This window comes from Diabrotica virgifera, chromosome 6, assembly GCF_917563875.1.
Source record: "Diabrotica virgifera virgifera chromosome 6, PGI_DIABVI_V3a".
Lineage (NCBI taxonomy): Eukaryota > Metazoa > Arthropoda > Insecta > Coleoptera > Chrysomelidae > Diabrotica > Diabrotica virgifera.
In genome coordinates this window covers 43,843,470-43,865,643 of record NC_065448.1, presented here as the reverse complement: position 1 = coordinate 43,865,643, position 22,174 = coordinate 43,843,470, and the positions used below count along the sequence as shown (strand labels likewise).

At 32.1% G+C, this 22,174-nt stretch overlaps 1 protein-coding gene across 2 annotated transcripts in view; it reads left to right on the top strand.

Annotated features, from left to right (window-relative positions):
* The window catches only part of LOC126885942 (putative fatty acyl-CoA reductase CG5065), a 134,729-nt gene that overhangs the window by 82,014 nt on the left and 30,541 nt on the right, over positions 1 to 22,174 (top strand). For both annotated transcript variants that reach the window (XM_050652766.1, XM_050652765.1), the window contains exons 4-5: positions 10,126 to 10,321; positions 17,168 to 17,366. In XM_050652766.1, the coding sequence (XP_050508723.1) occupies positions 10,126 to 10,321; positions 17,168 to 17,366 (395 nt within the window). The remainder of the gene's footprint in view (positions 1 to 10,125; positions 10,322 to 17,167; positions 17,367 to 22,174) is intronic.

The window sequence follows — 22,174 nt, the reverse complement described above, 5'->3', positions numbered from 1 at the left end:
CTTCTACTAAATGACATTGGGAAGAGTATAAATCTTCATTTTATATTTATAATCAACTTTTACTGAAACCAGCCGTTAGAGTTGACTCCAACTAGTTGGAGTCAACTCCAACTGGATAATCAACTTGAACTGTAACATATATATTAATAATATAGATATGCAAAGTCCGCAGATAGTGTGCTACTTTCTTTATAAACAAAATGGCGCCCGAAAATCGTGTTTTTTTCAATTTTTGCTCTATAACTCCAAAGATTTTAACTTTAGACCAAAAACACTCAAATAAAAATTCACCGCAATTAAATTCTGCATAGAGACGTGTTTTTTCCGATTTACTTCGACGAAAACTTTCCCCGGAAAAAGCGGGTTTTTCCAACAAAATTTTTAATTTTAAACTAAACTTTTAGATAAGTAGTTGTTAATCAATAATTAAATAACTTGGTAACGTAAAAGCCCTTTCCGTATATATTATAATTCCAGAAGCCGATGGAAATTGAATGAACAGTTTAGCAACAATTGAAATGTTAATTAAAAATTTACGGTCGCTATAATAACGACAATAATTATGATGCATAAGAATAACTACAATTTTTTCATAAAAAGACACTATACCTATCTAAAGTACTTTACATAATTGAAATTGGACTATTTAAGCGGCTTCAGGAATATTTTAAATTTATAAACAATTTTTTGGCTTATAAACAAATAGAATATCTCGGGAAATATTAAACTAAATTAAATTGTAAAAACGGTATTCGAAAGACAGCGGCAGGACGCTTCTTTTAAAAGAAAAAAGTTTAATTATGACGAGTGGTTCCTGAGATACAACCGGTAAAAGTTGACCGAAATTTACGGCAAAGATATAAAAAATAAGATCATAATTTTTAAACCATCACCTTTTTATTTTTATCCTCTATCTCCACACCAATTTTCATATCTTTAAAATCCTCATAACATATATTATTATAATAAAAACTATCGATAATACGTGTGAAAATTGCCAAAAATAGCAAAATTCCAATCAAAAATTAGGTTGGAGAAAATGTAACCCTCAAAGTTCAAAATTGGTATACGTTAAAAAAATGCATTTTCTCGGCTCCCCATGGAGCAATTTCCTTCATTCTTTTTTTGTTCCCAAGTAACTCGAGTAGAGCCATCGAAATAATGCAATATTAAATGTCAAACTTGCTTTTGTTTTGTTATAATAAATTAATTTATTTATTATAACACAATATTTTAATTTGTTTAAATAAAAATTGTTTAAATAATTATACAGCTTTCAAATGAGAATATTTATGTTTTTAACTTTAAAAGGTACACTTGTAGTAAGTTTATCTAAAAAAAAGCCCACAACTGGAAAAAATATGTAATTTTCTGTTCTTATAAATAAAATAATCTATTGTAACAAAACAAAAGCAAGTTTGACATTTAATAATGCGTTAGTTCGATGGCTCTACTCGAGTTATTTGGGAACAAAAAAAGAATGAAGGAAATTGCTCCATGGGAAGCCGAGAAAATGCATTTTGTTAACGTATACCGATTTTGAACTTTGAGGGTTACATTTTCTCCAACCTAATTTTTGATTGGAATTTTGCTATTTTTGGCAATTTTCAGACGTATTATCGATAGTTTTTATTATAATAATATATGTTATGAGGATTTTAAAGATATAAAAATTGGTGTGGAGAAAGAGGACAATAATAAAAAGGTGATGGTTTGAAAATTAGGATCCTATTTTTTATATGTTTGCCGTAAATTCCGGTCAACTTTGACTGGTTGTATCTCAGGAACCACTCGTCATAATTAAACTTTTTTTCGTTTAAAAGAAGCGTTCTGCCGCTGTCTTTCGAATACCGTTTTCACAATTAAATTTAGTTTAATATTTCCCGAGATATTCTATTTGTTTATAAACCAAAAAATTGTTTATAATTTTAAAATATCCCTGAGGCCGCTTAAATAGTCCAGTTTCAATTCCGTAAAGTACATTAGATAGGTATAGTGTCTTTTTATGAAAAAATCATAGTTATTCTTATGCATCATAATTATTGTCGTTATTATAGCGACCGTAAATTTTTAATTAACATTTTAATTGTTGGTAATTCATTCAATTTCCATAGACTTCTGGAATTATAATATATGCAGAAAGGGCTTTTACGTTTCCAAGTTATTTAATTATTGATTAACAACTACTTATCTAAAAGTTTAGTTGAAAATTAAAGATTTTGTTGGAAAATCCCGCTTTTTCCGGGGAAAGTTTTTGTCGAAGTAAACCGGAAAAAACACGTCTCTATGCAGAATTTAATTGCCGTGAATTTTTATTTGGGTGTTTTTGGTCTAAAGTTAAAATCTTTGGAGTTATAGAGCAAAAATTGAAAAAAACACGATTTTCGGGCGCCATTTTATTTATAAAAAAAGTAGCACACTATCTGCGAACTTTGCATATCCATATTATTAATACATACAATAATAAGATTCGATTCCAGCAATAAAATTGCTGGTAAATAACTTTTCCTTGTATTTTGCTAATTAGCCCAGAGTATATGTCAGTTTCTCATCCAAGTAAGTCCAAAATATTTCACCACAGTTTTTACGGGGATAGGGTTGTTATTTACGGTAACCTGGGGTGGTCTGCATCTTCTTGTACTAAATTCTTGTTGTAAATTCTTGTAGAATAACTTTGGTATTCTTATCAGTATTCATCTTACTCATTTTCAGATCAATATCTTTTGCTTCTCCTAATCCTAGAATCATTAATTTTAGATCTTTGTTATAGTTTGCGATGATGACTATCTGTAAATCTTAGGTTATTCAGTCGTTCTCCATTTATTTCATTCCCTTGTCGACTAATCCGACCTTGTTGCATTCTCCATCTTCATATGTATAATTTAGGTATTTTCATAATTTATCCTTCTTTTAATTAGTATCGTATCGATTTTTGATATGTTTAATTTTATATAATATAAAATGAATGATACGAATTAATGTTATCGTAGTAAAAGTTAACCAAGATAAAAATCGATTTTTAATGCTATTATGTAATTTTTCGAAGATTTCTAAACACATATCAACAACCTTTGGCTATAATAGTGAGGCTCAGGCTCCCCGCTACTATTTGTGCAAAGTGGGCAATGCACACGGGCGCCATCCTTTAGGGGCGCCAAAATTAAGGATCAAAAATTGCAAAAATATTTACAAAATAAATCAAAAAGCAAAAATTAATTTTAAAATAAATGTTGAGAAATTAAATAGTTCAGTTTTACTTTGTTTGGATGACATTATTAGTCTTTCTATAGATATAAAATAAAAAATCCCGCTATAAAAATAACAAACACCCATTCCGTAGACAAAACTGTAGATAAGAAATAACTAATGCCCTGATTTCGTGGAAAAATTCTAAACATGTAAGTATTAGTGTGTTTGCGGTAATTCTATCTCATCGATAAGCCAACGATTGTGTGATGCTCAAATGATGAATCGACAAGATTTGAAAATCGCATACCCATCAAATAACTAATTAGACCGAGCTGTATCGTCGTTCCTGTTAGCGAAATTATTCCGATTCGATTTTTTTTGCACAAACTTACTCAAAATGAAGTCCTTAACAAATCTACAGGGTGCCAGGCGGTGCCGTGCCGTAAAGCAAATTCACAAAAATAATTTTTTCATTTCGAACAATCCTTTTTAGATCACTTGGATCATTCTGAGTAAAAAAGGTATCCTGTCAATTTTCACTAAAATTGATTGTTGTCGAGTTATACGCGATTTAAAATTTGAAAATGCGAAAATGGCTATTTTTAAGGCGTAATAACTCGATTAAAAATTAGTATTATGAAAGTAAAAAAGTGACGAAATCAAAGTGTAAAACCCCTCCTTCAAGATCCTAAAGAAATTTTTGTCATTATTTTATTACAAAGCTGTTGATTTTAATTATTGTATTATTATTATATAACAATTAGCGCTATAGTCCAGGCTGTATTGTTGCCCACGTTAGCGAAATTATTTCGATTAGATTTTTTTGCAAAAACTTACTCAAAAAGAGGTCTTTATAACAAATCCACAGGGTTCCAGGCAGGCGGTACCTTGGTCGAAACATTGTTTAATTTTTTTAAACAAAATCACAAAAATAATTTCCTCACTTCGAACAATTTTTTTTTATATAATTTGGGTCATTCTGAGCCAAAAGGTCTCTTATGATTTTTCTCTAAAATTGATTGTTGTCGAGTTATATATATATATATATATATATATATATATATATATATATATATATATATATATATATATATATATATATATTTTCGCATTTTTCAAATCTTAAATCGCTTATAACTCGACAACAATCAATCTTAGGGAAAAATGACAAGGGACCATTTTTATTCAGAATGACCCAAGTTATCTAAACAAAATTTGTTCGAAATGAAAAAATTTTTTTTGTCAATTTGTTTAAACAATTTTTTGACCACGGCACCTCCTGGCACCCTGTGGATTTGTTATAAGTAAGTATTATGGTAAGTTTGTGCAAAAAAATCGAATCGGAATAATTTCACTAACGGGGGCGACGATACAGTCCCGTCTAAAGGTACGTTTTCACTGGCGCGGCTGGCTCGTTTAATCGCTGAAAGATCGTCGCTGAACAGGGTTGCCAGATTGGGGTATTTTCCCACAATTTTGGGGTAGTTTGAAAGCGTCTAGTCGAATTTTTTTAAATAGAAATGGGTGGGGGATTTTTGGGGGGAGGGGGAATTATGGATGATTTTAAGGCGTCATGGTAAATTAAATTTTTGAATGTACACACAAGCAGTAGGTATACTGCAACCAATGCTCAGATTCAGCGACGATATTTCAGCGATTAACGAGCCAGCCGCTGCAGTAAAAAGGTACCTTAAATGGCCAAAATTTGAAAATCGCGTTACTCTGGGTTCGCCATCCACAAAAAGGTGGAATGTTGTGAGAAAAATGTTCTCGGGTTAAGTTTAAACCCTCTATGGGTGACAAGATGGTCCAGCAGAATTGATTCAATAAAGTCCCTTAAACTGTGCAACTATTTAATTAAGATTTTATAGATTTTTTTTTATTTTTTAGGAATGGTGTTATTTGTTTCTATTTTGCTTTATTTCAAGCACCTACCTACCTACCTACCTTCAAAAAAATAAAAAAAAAACATTATCAAAGTGCCTTAAGGGGCGCCAAAATCCTTTTTTGCACACAGGCGCCAGTAGTTCTTACGGGGGCCCTGGTGAGGCTATAGCAAGACAAATGTTTTACAAGATATATTTACTTTTGAATATTAACGCATATTACAATATAGAAATTACATAAAGATAATATTTAAACAACGACAATAGGTTATTGATTATGTATACCTATTTGAAAGAAACTACAACGTTAAAGTTGTTTTATTGTCTCAAATTGCCCCCCAAAATATGAAAAAACCGTGAAGTGCTACCATTTAACGTGGTGCGTTTTTGAGAAAGGGATGAATTAGTCCCTATGCACTGGGGTGCACCATGTGCAAATGTCACATTCTATGTAAATACAAAAATTTTTTTTTACAAAAATATATTAAAAAACAATGCAAAAAACACGAAAAATCGCGATTTTTCTTTGTGCCCCTTAACTTTTTTCCAAATGGGTATAGGTGCAGGCATTACTTTAGAAAAAAAACTTCTATCGTTTCTCTTTAACATGTTTCTCGTTTATCGTTTCTCTTTAACATCGAAATGTCACATTCTAAATACAAATAGTTATTTATGAAACAGTTCGTGAAGTATGCTTTTTGCGAACGCACGCGATGTTTAGAGCACGAGCGACAGCTGAGCGATTGCTATACCTCGCGTAAGTTCGCAAAAAGTACTTCACGCACAGTTTCAAACAATATTTTATCTATGATAAAAAAATAAAAAAAAACTATAACTCTTCGTCACTGGAATTCATTTCTATTTTACAATTTTTAGAACTTTGACATTTAAAAATTCTAACTTCTTTCAAACCACAAAACTGTCAAAACTTGTGTTGTAATTTATTGCTCACATATCATCACCATGACAACGCGAAAGTTAAGGATATTTGATTATATAAAAGTGTGCCAAAAAACAGTGCGAACACGTAAATCCCATTTAAAATACATTGTTACTTCACGCACACTTTAAATCCTTTACGCATCATCATCATCATCTTGGTGCTACAGCCCTTAGAGGGACTCGGCCTTCTCAAGCTTTCTACGCCATTCTGTTCTGTCCCTTTCTTGCATTTTCCAGTTGCCGACTCCGATCTTCTCGTCATCCTGTGTTACCCCGTCCATCCACCTCAGCTTTGGTCTACCCCGTCTTCTCATTCCCACGGATTGCGCTGTTAGAATCTTTTTTATCATGTTCCATTCAGGGGCCCGGGCTACATGTCCTGCCCACTGCAGGCGGTTTCGCTTAATTATAGTGATAATATTTTTTCCACCAAACGTATGCTTGTAGATATTCTGCAGTTCAAAGTTGTATCTACGCCTACATATTCCGTTCTCACAGACCGCTCCGAATATCTTACGTAGCACCTTTCTTTCAAAAATCGACAGAGCGGATTCATCTGTTTTAGTTAGCGTCCATGCCTCTGATCCATATGTGAAAACGGGGACTATCAATGTTCTATACAGCCTTATACGAGTTTTTTGAGACAGACGTTTGTTAGCTAAGTACTTTGATAGACTATGATAACACCTGTTTGCAATTATTATTCGTCTTTGTATTTCCTCTGATGTGTTATTATTGGGGTTAACCGATGTCCCTAGATATATGAACTGTTTGACCGCTTCGAAGTTTTGGTCATTGATGATTAGATCTGCGTCACATTTCGAGCTCTTGTGTCTGTGTTAGTCGCCATGAATTTTGTTTTATTTCGATTTATATGTAACCCCATTCGTTCTGCTGCTGCTACTAGCTCAGTTAGGATTTCCGAAGTACTCGCTTTGGTTCTTGTTATAATGTCCACGTCGTCTGCATCTGCTAGAATTTGGTCAGATCTATTGAATAATGTTCCCCTGCTATCTATATTAGCGTCTCGTACGACTTTTTCTAATGCTACATTGAAAAGTTGACACGCCAGCGCATCTCCTTGCCTTAACCCCCTATGTATTTCAAATGGGGTTGACGAGTCGTTTTGAATTTTTACTGTTGATATCGTCTTCGCCATTGTCACTTTTATCATACATATGAGTTTTTTTGGAATTCCTAACTCATTCATAGTGTTGTAAAGACTTGGTCTTAATACACTGTCATAAGCCTGCAGCATTAAAATCGACAAAAATATGGTACGTATCTATGTTAAACTCTTGCGCTTTTTCCAGGATCTGTCGTAGTGTAAAGATCTGGTTAATGGTTGAACGTCCACGCCTGAATCCTGCCTGATATTCTCCTAGAAACGTTTCGGTATCAGGCTTTAATCTCTCGTGCAAAATGTTTGAGAATATCTTGTATGCTGTATTTAGGAGAGTTATTCCTCGGTAATTATTGCATTCCAGTTGGTTTCCCTTTTTGTGTAACGGGCATATTAAGCTTAAGATCTATTTTTCAGGCATTTGCTCCTGAGACCAAATTTTACAAACAATTTCTCTCATCACCTTGGTGAGCTGCTCTCCACCGTGCTTAAATAACTCTGCTGGGATGCCATCGCTGCCTGGGGATTTGTGGTTTCTTAGTTTTTCTATAGATATTTTCACTTCCTTTACCGAGGGGGGTTCCACGAGTTCCTCATTTCTGTATTCCAGCTCTATATTGTTAGTAGGTTCCCCTTCCAGTAACTCTCGAAAGTGCTCTACCCATCGTAACAGGATATCCTCTTTGTTGGTAAGTAAGTTACCTTCCTTATCATTACAATAGTTGATTCTCGGTTTGAATTATTTTCTAATAATATTTATTTGATGATAGAACTTTCTTGTTTCTCCGTGACTCATAGGGCTTTCGAGCCGTTCTAATATGTCATTTTCCGAGTCTCGTCTCCTTTTTGGGTGTATGCGTTTTTCCTCTCTCCTTAAGTTTTTGTATCTATCTATTGTTGTCCTAGTTTTCCGTTGTTACATGGTCCTAAATGCTTCGTTCTTCTCATCTGTTATTTTTTTGAAGTCTTGGTCGAACTAGTCGTTTCTTTCTTGGGTTCGGGATATTCCTAATGTGCTTTCGGCTGCTAATTTCAGAGCCTCCTTGCAGTTGTTCCACATTTCCGTGCCTGACTGGTCGACTACCCGGGTGTGTTCTAGGGTTTCTTTTATATGTGACTGGAACTGTTTCTCTATGTTTTCATTTTTTAGCATATGTAAATTATATTGTACTTGTCTAGTGCCCCTTTCTTTCTTGGCATTGGAAATTCTTTGTCGTAACTTGGCCCCCACCATGAAAATCCTTTACGCACTGCTATCTATAATGACAGTTTTCACAAACTAAAAACTTATACATAATATGACATAGAGTAAATAAAATATTTTTTTTGACAAAAATATATTCAAAACAATGCAAAAAACACCATTTTTCTTTTTGCCCCTTAACTTTTTTCCAAAGGGGTAGGTATAGGTGCAGGCATTGCTTTAGAAAAAATTTCTATCGTTTCTCTTTAACATGTTTCTCGTTTATCGTTTCTCTTTAACATCGAAATGTCACATTCTAAATAAAAAAATAGTTTTTTTTAACAAAAATATATTCAAAAACAATGCAAAAAACACGAAAAAACGCGATTTTTCTTTTTTGCCCCTTAACTTTATTCCAAAGGGGTATAGGTGCAGGCATTGCTTTAGAAAAAAAAAACTTCTATTGTTTCTCTTTAACATCGAATCGAAATGTCACATTCTTAATACAAAAATATATTTTTTGACAAAAATATATTCAAAAACATGCAAAAAACACGAAAAAACGCGATTTTTCTTTTTGTCCCTTAACTTTATTCCAAAGGGGTATAGGTGCAGGCATTGCTTTAGAAAAAAAACTTCTATTGTTTCTCTTTAACATCGAATCGAAATGTCACATTCTTAATACAAAAATATATTTTTTGACAAAAATATATTCAAAAACATGCAAAAAACACGAAAAAACGCGATTTTTCTTTTTGTCCCTTAACTTTATTCCAAAGGGGTATAGGTGCAGGCATTGCTTTAGAAAAAAAAACTTCTATTGTTTCTCTTTAACATCGAATTGAAATGTCACATTCTTAATACAAAAATGTATTTTTTGACAAAAATATATTCAAAAACATGCAAAAAACACGAAAAAACGCGATTTTTCTTTTTGTCCCTTAACTTTATTCCAAAGGGTATAGGTGCAGGCATTGCTTTAGAAAAAAAATTTCTATTGTTTCTCTTTAACGTCGAATCGAAATGTCACATTCTAAATACAAAAATAAATTTTTTGACAAAAATATATTCAAAAACATGCAAAAAACACGAAAAAACGCGATTTTTCTTTTTGCCCCTTAACTTTATTCCAAAGGGGTATAGGTGCAGGCTATCGTTTCTATTTAACATGACGATTAGTAGAAGTCTTTAGGATCCATAATATCCTAGATAAGATTTTTTTAAATCGGCTCTCACACCATTTTTGTGTTAATTTCCTATTCTTTCGCAAACCTTATTCTATAACTTTTTGTTCTACGCATTGTTAGGTGCTATAATATGCAATGGTATATTTAATAAAAATAAAAATCAATTAACTTTAAAATGATCTACCGTAGCAGATTATAGGACTAATTTTAAGAAAGATATGATTTTTTAAAGTTCTCTACTTTTAACAATTTTTTGCTAACTTTGACGACAATTTTTTTAATTTATCGTTTTAACTTCGTTCCTTGTACATTTAAGTACCTACATATTGCTAAATAAGAGACAAAGCTTATTTTCTTTGCTTTAAAATGATCTATTGTAAGAGATTCGAGGACCAAGGGTAACCAAGATATGGTTCATCAAAATGTGATGCTTGCAACGATTGTTACTAACTTTTACGGATATTTTTGTGGCACGGCAAATGTATATATCTAAATGTAAAAGAAAAGAAGTTATAAATATAAATTAGAACAATACCATTTTACACACCATGCAAAAGTTTTTGATACACAATAAAAATACATCTTTATTTTCTATTTTTTTTTATTTTATCATAGGTTTACTCGAGTCAAGATAATCCAAGGGATGTTATGGATGTAACAAAATGGTTGAACCCAAATGCACTAGAACTTGCAACTCCCTCAATAATACAGCCGCATCCAAATACATACACTTACAGTAAACGACTAGCAGAAACATTGGTAGCAAATGAAAAGGATAACCTTCCAGTTTGTATAATTCGACCAGCAATAGGTAAGATTTGTTCCTTTTAAGATACGAAGCTCTGCAAGAGTTTTTTCATCAAGAAGATCATTCATCATTATCATTGGCTCTACAATCCATAGTGAATATTGACCTGTCCTAGGATCAGCTTTAATTCCTTCCTATCCATGGTTTTTCAATTTCGTACTCGTAGCACCCGTAAGTCGTCTTCCACCTGGTCCTTAAATCGTACTCTGGTCCTGCCTCTGCTTCTTACTCTATCCGGTTTTTGGTTATAAATTTGTTTCGATTCCTCCATCTCGGTCATTCTCTCTAAGTGGCCTAGTCATCGCAGTTTGTTTATTTTGATGGACCTACCAATACTATGTTCCCTATAAATGCGGTAAACCTCAAAATTATAGCGCATACGCCATTAGTTGAGGAAATGAACATTTTGGAAATTTTTTCGTCCAGCATGGATTTACTTGAAATTTTCACAGAAGGTAGAAAATAGTCCAAGGATCATTTTCTATATCATGCTGCTGTACGCTAAAACCTTGGGGGTAGTTGCCACCCCATCTCGGGGGTGGGAATTTTTCATTACATTTTAACCATGTACCTAAATTGATGTAAAAAGTAATTTTAAGAAAAAATGTTTTTTACATTTTCTTCGTAAAACTAATATTTTTCGAGTTATTCGTGTTTGAAAGTAACAGTTTTTCGACGAAAAAATCGACTTTTTTAGAGGGTTTTTTGAGAATAATTCGAAAAATATGCATTTAATAAAAAAACTGTAGATATCAAAATTGTATCTTTTAGTAACACAAACGAAACTGTTTTTCTATAATATTTTTACGACCAATATAAACCGAGATACGGCATGTTAAAGGTTAGCTCTTTTCGTCAAATGCATAATTTGAAATAATCAAAGCCAAATGACGGGAAAACTTTGCATTTTTCCTGGAAAACTTACATGATGTTTTTTCAAGCATATAATAAGATCTTTCAAAAAAAATAATAAAAAGTTTTTAGCATAAAAATTGAGCAACTTATGATCAAAAAAAAAGTCAGTTGCTATTTTTCTCTACGAAAAAAAGAGTGAAAACAACCCCCTACCTACCCTTGTAACTAAAAATTGGTCTTCGCCTTTCTGCAATTTCTTTTATATTTATATTACCAATACACCTAAGAAGTTTGACCCATTTAAAAGGCCTAATTTTAGAAAAATTGGAGTTTAAAGAAAAATAGATTTTTTGCAATTTTGCATTTTTTATCATTTTCTTAAAAATATTTCCGAAAATACTGTAGATACGAAAAAAATGATAGACTACTAAATTTTAGCTTTTTTAATAGCTAAAATTTCCTTGTGCATATATTTTCATTACAGTGAACAATTAGCGAGATATAGCTGTTTAAAACATCTATTTACGAGCACACATCCCTTATTCGAGCCCTAAACCCACATCAATTAAAAATTAAGGCATCCTACGGAATTTAATTTACACAGTCTTATTACTCTTCAAAAATTCTACAAAACTATTATTGAAAAAACTTTTTATCGCCAAAAATGAAGGAGCTATGTTTATAAAACTATTTTTTTTAAAATTCGAATAGTCCCCTTATAGAGCATTTTCAATGTACCTATATAATACTACAGAGCCGGTTCGTATACTGGATGACTAAAAAACTATTTGTATGTGTATTTGGTATTTTGTATTTTTATATATTTGTAAATTCGTATTTTTGTGTAAATAAATGTTTTTGTAATTCTTAATTCTACTTTTTTCTGTATAGATCTATTAAATTGTCACTTATAAAAATTGCAATGTTATTAAGGGTGGGTTTTAAGGGTTGAAATATTATGATATTATATCCTAAAGCATAAATCAATCATTATTTAACGAGTCAAAACCAAATTTAACCTATATTAAAATTAACAATGTTTTTATATAATTTTTGACAATAAGCGTAGTTTACACACCTAAATTTAATACACTGTATTAAAGATCCAATTGGATATCTCTAGTACAATCATCATGGCTGTACAACGTACAATAAATTCTGGTACTGATCATGGACATCGGAAAACAAGATCCGGCAGGAGAGGTAATTCTCATGACAACAGGGCCTCTCAGGTCGTAACCCGGCGAAATCCCTGTTTTAAAGATGCAATAAATATTGGTACGTGGAACGTCAGAAGTATGTATGAACCTGGAAAAATGAACAATATTATACAAGAGATGCAAAGGTTAAATATCGATATTTTAGGTATCAGCGATACAAGGTGGTCGAGTTCAGGCAGCTTCGCGACAAACAACGGAATGATATATTTTTCAGGAAATAATGACCCACACCACAGATATGGAGTAGCAATTGTTGTATCAAAAAAAATGATGCAGTCTGTTATTAACTTTACACCAGTGTCTGATAGAGTAATATTCCTTCAACTTCATACAAAAACTGTAAATCTTAATATAATACAGGTCTATGCTCCTACTGCAGAAAAATCAGATGAAGAGGTTGAGGAATTCTATGAACAAATTAACCATGTTCTAAAATCTATAAAGCCAAGAGACGTCACAATTATCCTTGGTGATTTTAATTCCAAAATTGGGGAAGGAAAAAGCGGCAAATATGTAGGAAATTATGGTCTCGGGTTAAGGAACGAGAGAGGAGACCGAATGTTACAGTTCTGCCAAGAAAACGATATGATTATTTCAAACACATTTTTTAAACTCCCCAAAAGAAGGCTTTATACGTGGACATCACCTCAACATAACGCACAGAAAATAGTTAGAAATCAAATAGACTTTGTGTTGATAAATGAAAGATACAAAAACGGCATAAAATCGGTTAAGGCGTACCCAGGCGCAGATGTTTCCTCGGACCACAATCCCTTGATAGCGCGTGTAAGCATTAAACTTAAGAAACCTTCACAAAGGGTAAAACCAGATTACATAGATACCAGCCGCTTACAGAACTCAAAAATCAAAGAAGAATTAAAGCAACAGATAAACGGTAACCTAAGAATGTTGTCTACAAAGGAACCAAACACGCACGTAGAAAACAAGTGGCAAGACTTAAAAGAAGCCCTAATAAAACCCGCTCAGAATATCCTTAGCAGAGGAAATACGACAAAAAGACAAGAATGGATGACAGAGAAAATTTTAAGTCTCATGGAGGAACGAAGACAGTTTAAGGGAAAATGCAAACAAAAATACAACGAGATACACAAGCAAATTAGAGATGAAATAAGGTCAGCGAAAGAAAACTTTTACAAAAGAAAATGTGAAGAAATTGAAGAACTGCAATTAAAACATGACACGTTTAACCTACATAAAAAGGTAAAAGAATTGGCAGGTATACAAAAAAGGAAGCATCCCAAGGTGCTATACAACGCAAATGGACAAATAATAACTGACCTACAAGAAAAGCTTACAACCTGGAAGAATTATATAGAAGAACTCTTTGCCGATGAAAGAGAGGATCATGATATTGGTAACATACAAGGTGAGGAAGGACCAAAAATCTCTAAAGAAGAAATACTATATGCTATAAAAACAATGCAAAATGGCAAATCACCGGGTCCAGATGGACTTCCATCGGAACTTCTTAAGCTTGTGGAAGATGAAACAGTAAATGTTTTGGTTGACCTCTTTAACTGCATTTATAAAACAGGAGAAATACCTAAGGAATGGCTTCTGTCAACTTTTGTAACTATTCCAAAGAAAACAAACGCAAAACTGTGCACCGACCATCGCACAATAAGCTTAATGGGACACACACTAAAAGTATTTCTTAAAGTGATACATACAAGAATTCACAAAAAACTAGACGCTGACATCAGTGATACTCAGTTCGGGTTTCGAAACGGGCTTGGAACAAGAGAAGCACTATTTGCACTTAATATCATGTGCCAAAGATGCCTGGATGTTAACCAGGATATATATATGTGCTTTATTGACTACAACAAGGCGTTCGATAAAGTTCGCCACGAACACCTGATGAGACTGTTGGTAGAGAAAAACTTGGATAAAAGGGACGTCAGAATTATCTTCAATATTTACTATAACCAGAAGGCGAATATTAGAGTAGAACGGGAAACAACCGAGGAACTCGAGATCAAAAAAGGCGTAAGGCAGGGATGCATACTTTCACCAACCTTGTTTAACTTATATTCAGAAGATATTATAAACAGAGCCCTTGCTGACCAAGATATAGGGGTTAAAATAAATGGCACTTTAATAAACAATTTGAGATACGCTGATGACACAGTATTAATAGCAGACACCCCGGAAGATCTCCAAACACTGATAAACAGAATAGTAGAGTGCAGCGAAAAGTTCGGTTTATCACTTAACATCAAAAAAACAAAAATAATGATGGTGTCGAAATCTCCACAAAATTTTTCTGACATAACCGTACATGATCAAAGAATTGAGCGTGTTAGAAAATATAATTACCTGGGAACTGTTATTAATGAAAACAACGACAACTCTGAAGAAATCAAGATCAGAATAGAAAAAGCTAGAGCTACTTTTACCAAAATGAAAACAGTTTTATGCGGAAGAGAGCTAAGTTTAAATCTTAAAATTCGCCTCATGAGATGTTACGTGCTGTCAGTTCTTTTCTATGGAATGGAAGCTTGGACACTGAAAAAGATCGATACAAGGAAAATAGAAGCATTCGAGATGTGGATGTACCGCAGGATACTGAGAATATCGTGGACAGAGAGAGTGACAAACATGGAAGTGTTGCGAAGGATGCAGAAAGAAAAAGAACTTGCGCTTACTATTAAAAAGCGCAAACTGCAATACTTGGGACATATAATGAGGGGACAAAAGTACCAGCTACTACAATTAATTATTCAGGGAAAAATAATAGGTAAAAGATCCATTGGCAGAAGAAAACATTCATGGTTGAAGAATTTAAGAGATTGGTACAAGTGCAGCAGCTGCCAATTATTTAGATCTACGGTATCAAAAATACGCATAGCCTTGATGATAGCCAAACTTCGGAACGAGGACGGCACCTGAAGAAGAAAAGAACACACCTAAAAATAATCAACTCCCTTGAGCATGATATAGAAAATGAAGTACAGGGTAAGATGATCCTAACCCCAAATTTTTATGTAAATTGGTGCAAGCCGAAATTATTCTTTTAGGATAAGTAAACTTTTCATATGTAGCTCCAACAAGCATAGGCGTAACCAGGATGATCCTAAGGGGGGGGTTACAACTACCTGAAAGGGGGGGTTACAACTACTGGAAGACCATGGTGTTAAGCGTATAGAGCTCAAAGTACATCCCAATGGGGGGGGGGTTATAACCCCCAAAACCCCCCCTGGTTACGCCTATGCCAACAAGGGTGGTTTTAAGGGTTGAAATATTGTGATGTTATATATATATATATATATATATATATATATATATATATATATATATATATATATATATATATAAGATTATGGTATTCTTGACTGTATATTCAAATATCAAGCAGTGATTCTTGAGGATGCAGTCTATTTTGGCCCACAAGACAAAGAAAACTCTTTGACTTACTGTCAAGCTTTCGAATTTATTTTAATTATTTAATTTAATAAAAATTGTAAGTACCTACATAATTTTTATATTTGTATATTTTTGTCAACAGATGTCTTGAAAAAGAATTAAAATAAATTCGAAAGCTTGACAGTAAGTCAAAGAGTTTTCTTTGTCTTGTGGGCCAAAATAGACTGCATCCTCAAGAATCACTGCTTGATATATATATATATATATATATATATATATATATATATATATATATATATATATATATATATATATATATATTAAAGCACAAAACAATCATTATGTAACTAATAAGAAGCAAATGTTGACCATATTAAAGTTTAAAATGTTATTTTATAATTTTTTACAATTAGTGGTGGTTTTCAACCTTAAAAAACCAAAAGCGTACAACGGCTCAATATAGAAAATGAACTAGAGGGTGAAATGAGCCTAATACCAAATTTTTGTACAAATCGATGCTGGACGAAAAAATTGCGAGGCTTTGCCATTTTTCCAGCTTCATTTCCTCGACTACATAATCCATTTTCCTGCACGCCTTTATAAATATGTCTGAGGATTTGACGTTCAAAACAGCCAAATGTTCTTCATCGCTTTTTGTCATCTTCTACGTTTCTGACGCTTAAGTGGGGAAGGGCTTGATAGGAGATCTTTATATTATACTTTCGTTCGTATATTATTATACTTTCGTTCTTTTTGTGGCCATGTTTGACATTAAAAGTTATAGTATGCTCTGCTAGATATAGTAAAAGTCTGTTAATATCTGTTGTTACTGTATCACTTTGGATGATTTGTGAGCCTAGACATAGGTACGAACTCTCTTACTCCTTCGGAAGTATATGTTCCAACCGTTAGATCTTTGAGTTTTGCTACTTGCTTATTATCTGTTACCTTCATATACTTAGTTTTATTAGTATTAACGTATAGCCCCATTCTTTTTGCTACTGCTTCCAATGCCGTGAACGATTGGACCAGGTGACTGGTAAACCAGTCGAAAACTAGTTATGTGATTGTGATGTAGCCCTTTTTAGGGATTTTAAATAGAGCTTTTATAAAAGATTTTACTATTTTTTTTAATAAAGTAATTTTTTGTTAAATTGTGGCTTATTTCCCATTTAGAATAGTTTGTTACAAAAAATGCCACAAGGAAATAGCTTCAGAACAACATCATTTAATATTTACCTACATATCGACAAATATCCAGGACAGACTGGTCGCATTAGGCTTTTCTAAGATTAGATTATTGTTCCTTTTTACTGATTTCACGTAACACAATTTTATTTTGGATTAGATATCAATGCTTCTAATTAATGTTCTATTAAATTTCTAGTAATTCCTTCTGTTCAGGAACCCGTACCGGGTTGGGTAGACAATTTGAACGGTCCGATAGGTCTTCTGGTTGGAGCAGGAAAGGGAGTTATCCGATCTATGCATTGTAAAGGTGAAAATAAAGGACAGTTTGTACCAGTAGATTATGCGATTAATGCAAGTATATGCATAAGTTATCTTGTAGGAACCAAAACAACAGGGTAAGTACTTATAATCAATTTTTCGCTCTATATTTTACTACGTCTTTCCTTAATCTTTTTACAAATATGTAGTTATATGTTCCCACCTAACTATAGTTGATTTTTTAACCAAGAGGAGTAAACTAAAAAGACAAATTCACACCCAAGAAAGTTACTAGAAAAGTCACCAAATTCATCTTCTTTTTTCGTTGATCATATCAGCTTTTGATGATAATCCATATCTACATAATATATTATATTATTACACATCGCTTAAGAGTTCTAAAAACAACTGTTTTTATATAAAAGTAGACTAAAAATTTAAAAATTAAAGGAATGATGCAGAAAACACAAAAAATTCCAAAATTTCATAAATGTTGAATAAAGAGGTATGCCGTTGAGACATCCAACTTCTTTTTGAGAGTATTATCTATTTGTTTGTTCTTCTTCAACGTGGACCTCACCATAGCTGGCCATTGATTAAGAACAGGTCTCTTTTGTTAAACTTTTATTAGAACTAAATGTATCTACATACCTTGTGTGACACGTAATGAACTTAATTACGCTAATATTGCGCCCTCCACTTACACTTAAAACTGATTATTTTTGAACTTACTTTGAAAACTTTCTCATAACGACCAGGTCGTCCCGCTTCATCTTAGGTAATTAAAAAAAGAGACAAGCATTAATTCTCTCAAAATTTCTGTCAAAAAAAAATCGTAATTTTGTCTCTCAAAATTAGAGACAAGCATTACGGCGCGGTAAATTTGAATCATTCCTCTTGGTTAAAAAACAAACATTAGAACCTCTACAAATAATTTCACGATAGGGCGCTCCGATAATTACTTAGCCTACAACTAGTCCAGTAAATGAACGGGAAATTCGGCGATACCGTGTAATTTTCAGGGGCAACTCCGAATTGCATGAAAATTTGGATTTAGGTTCTACTTACCCTCCACTTCAAAGTTGTAATTTTGCCGTTGCTTGCTTTTACTTAGAGGTGACAGTCACCCCTTCTCGGGGGTGAAAAACATACGTTCAAGATAAGACCGGAAATGGATAAATTTACTGATTTTACACCGAGAGAACAATTTCTTTTCTCCTAAAACACTGATTTCTTTGAGCTATCTTTCTTAAAAGTTACCATATCATATTAACTTAAACATACCGCTTCACATATAAAGAAACGAGTTTTTTAAACACAACTCAATAATTTCTTACAGATAATTTCTTCAATACTAAGAAATGCATTAATGGTTACATTTTAATTTTCTTATCCTAAAGTTTTTGTTTTTTAAATTGAAAACTACACATATTTTGCAGTATAAGAAATATATGTTAAGTTAATCCATATTTATATTTGTGAACAAGAAATTTTCTTGCAATCAAATAAATATTTTAGACCACAACAAATAATTCTTCAGAAATACCCTCTGTAGTAACTGTGGTTATTAAATAAAAACTTTATCATTAATGCCGAAATGCTACTTGCAAAGAGATTTTCTTTCACAAAAGAATTGCGCAGTAACCATTATTTACTATATTTGTGATTTAATCTCAGTGTTTGGCAAGATAAGATGGCGTGCATGGCATTAGTTCATTTTCATAGATGGATTTTGGATTTGTTATTTGTTGGTTTTCTCTAAAATCTAAGGGATAGTTTGAAGGTACGTACATAGGTATATAAAAGTAAATTGATTACCTAATTTAAGATGTAATAATAATATTGTTGCATATCCGAATATGTAGTTCTAAAAGAAACATAATAGTATCTTTATATGCATTTTAGATATCTATAATGATAGACAACTCTGAAAGAAAGGATCTTATTCTAACTGGGAAATAAGCCACAGTTTAACTTAAAAAATGGCTTTCATTGACGTTTCGACTTCCACCTCGGAGAGCATAATAGAATATAAAGCTTCAGAACGCTGTGTCTAGGTACACGCTAACGTGTACGCAAATAAAAAAGTTAGGTACACGCGAATTAAATTTCATCAAGCTAGTGACGTCATTATTTAGCGTGCACAGTGACTGTATATTTTGGTACACGCTATTTTGATAAGTTTAGTGTTTGATAGAAAAATATTTGTTATTAAGGGATAAGGGAAGGGAAGCAGAACTATTCAGATATTTCAAACTTAATTGTAATAAATCAAAGTGTACCTATATATTGTATAAAAGTATAATATACTATTATATATTATTATATTCATATATTATATATTAATATATTCAGGTTATCAAAATAAATATTCAGTTGACATGGCATGTATGTACAAAATACTGTTAAAATAATTTTTATACGTAAACGTAAGTTAATTATAACAGTTTATAAACATAAACCAATGCTGTTGTTTTTATTTCTATTTATACAGAGAGTTGAACTTGTTACGATTTTCATACAAAATTGGTTATAACTTTGTAAATACCCTGTATAACATACCCAACCTTTATATTTTTGTGATGGGGAAGTTAAGAAGATTTCGAACATAAAATAAAATATAGGGTGTTCCATTTAAAAAAACATAATTTTGGTCTGCCACTATGTTATCGAACGCCCTGTAACATTCTAATTAATTTTGTACTATGAAGCTCAAAGTTTGCTACAATTTTTGTTACTAACTATTATTGCTATCTATAACTATAGCGGATCTACTTAGCTTTATCACACTAATCAATCGCCCTGTATATATTTTATCTTAAAACATCTGCTACCCTTAATCACGAATTTTTGTCTCATTTATCTTTTTCATACTGTTTTAAAATATTGTTAAACGCATTAAAAGAACCAAATAATGGTCCACACTCCATAATTAATTTAAAAACAAACACTAAAATAAGAAATAAATAAAAAAACAAACAAACAAATAAAAATAAGAAATCTCTTTACTAATCAATATTAAAATGTAAACACAACGCGATTAGACAAATGTGAACCTCACTCTGACTGACGCTCGCGGTATTCTTAAGTTAGCGTGTACGCAAAAAAACCAGTAACAGTGCACGCTAAATAGTGACGTCACTGACTTGAAGACGTTTCGCGTGTACCTAACTTTTTTATTTGCGTACACGTTAGCGTGTACCTAGACACAGCGGCTTCAGAACAATATTGAAAGGAGCTATTAACCAACTAGGGGCCAGTGGCGTGCTGGAACTTTTTAAGCGGCCCGGTGATTTTATAGAAAAGCGGCCTGCCATCCTTAGTTTACCTTATATTATCAGGATGTTTTATTCGTTATTATAAAATAAAAAAATATATAAAATTATTTTTAAATCAAACATAAAACTTCGAATTCAATGATTTTTTGTTTAATTTGCTGTATTTTTTTTAAGAATAAGCAATCTTACAAATAATGAATGACATGTATGACAATATTGTATGCAATAAGGTAGAAACCGTAATTTCCTGAATAAATATAATATGAATGTAATGTAATTAAGATAAAAATAAACTAAAATTTGAATAAGTTTTCAATTATGTATTAAGTTCAATTTTAGTAATTATACAAGAGAGTACAAAATACAAGTACAGTGCAAATACTTTAATGTAACAATATTTAAGATGTTAATACAAGGCAATAATCTAAACATTCTTTTGCAATTATTTTATAAAATAATTACTTAACTCGATCAATAATTTCCGCAATAAAGTAGATTTTTGAGCAAATTCGTCGATTATTATTTCATTATTTTTAAGCTAATACAAAGCTTCTTTTTCTATAGCCATTAGCATAAATTTTTCCAAGTTATCTTGTGTTAAAGTACTTCTTAACCGATTTTTTATATATTTTAACGTTCAAAAGCTTCTTTCGCAAGATACTGAAAGAGTTAATAAATGCTTATATAGTATTTAAATTTGGATAAGCACACTGATATAAGTTGTACTTATGCAAAACAGCGTAACAGCAAGCTATGTAATTTTTACACTTTTTAGTACCACGCGGAGATGAAGTTTTCACGGTATCAACAACATTGTCATTTATTTGTTACTTCATGTTGATTATCACTTAGATTAATGATATCATCCTTCATATTTTCTGTAGACTGAACATATTCATCATTAACTCGATCTTCTATAATTTCAGTATTTTGCAAAATCCTATTCTTTAATGCAATCCGTTTATCAGCAAAATCCACGAGTTCTTCTCTAATTATTGCGGTCGCAGATATGGTAGGATAAAAATTTCTTAATTTTTCAATAAATGATTTAAATGCCGTTAAAGGTATACCATTTTTTTTGTATCAAAATTTCTAGGATGTAGAGTGCTTATATCATCATAAAACGATTTGTCTTGATAAAATCATTTTTAATACTTCCAATAATTCGGTCAAAAATATGCAAGACGTTTTTCCATTTATTATTCTGCAAGTACATACATGTTTGAAGGAAATTGGAAAACCATAAATATACTTGTATGTATGAAAATAAATATTATCTGTAGCAATATGTTTATGTATATAGAGTCTTATTCATTTACCTACTTAACACGTTGACAGACAGAACGTCTATAGACGTCTAATTTCCATTGATGTAATGTGACACAACGTCTATAGACGACTTTTTAAAATAACGAGTTGTGACAAAAAATCGGTGTCATATGCATATTAAATGAATTAAACAATAATGGTCGTCGTCCACATATTTGCAATAAATGTTAAAAACTCATTGTTTCCACAAATTAAGAAATTCAGCAAGTTCCTTATTCATATTCTACTTTGAAAAATACATAAATATAGTGCCACAACACGTGCTTACACTTTTGACTCAATGTCCGTCAACGTGTTAGACTGTACCTATTTTACAATTGAAAAAATTTTAATTTTTT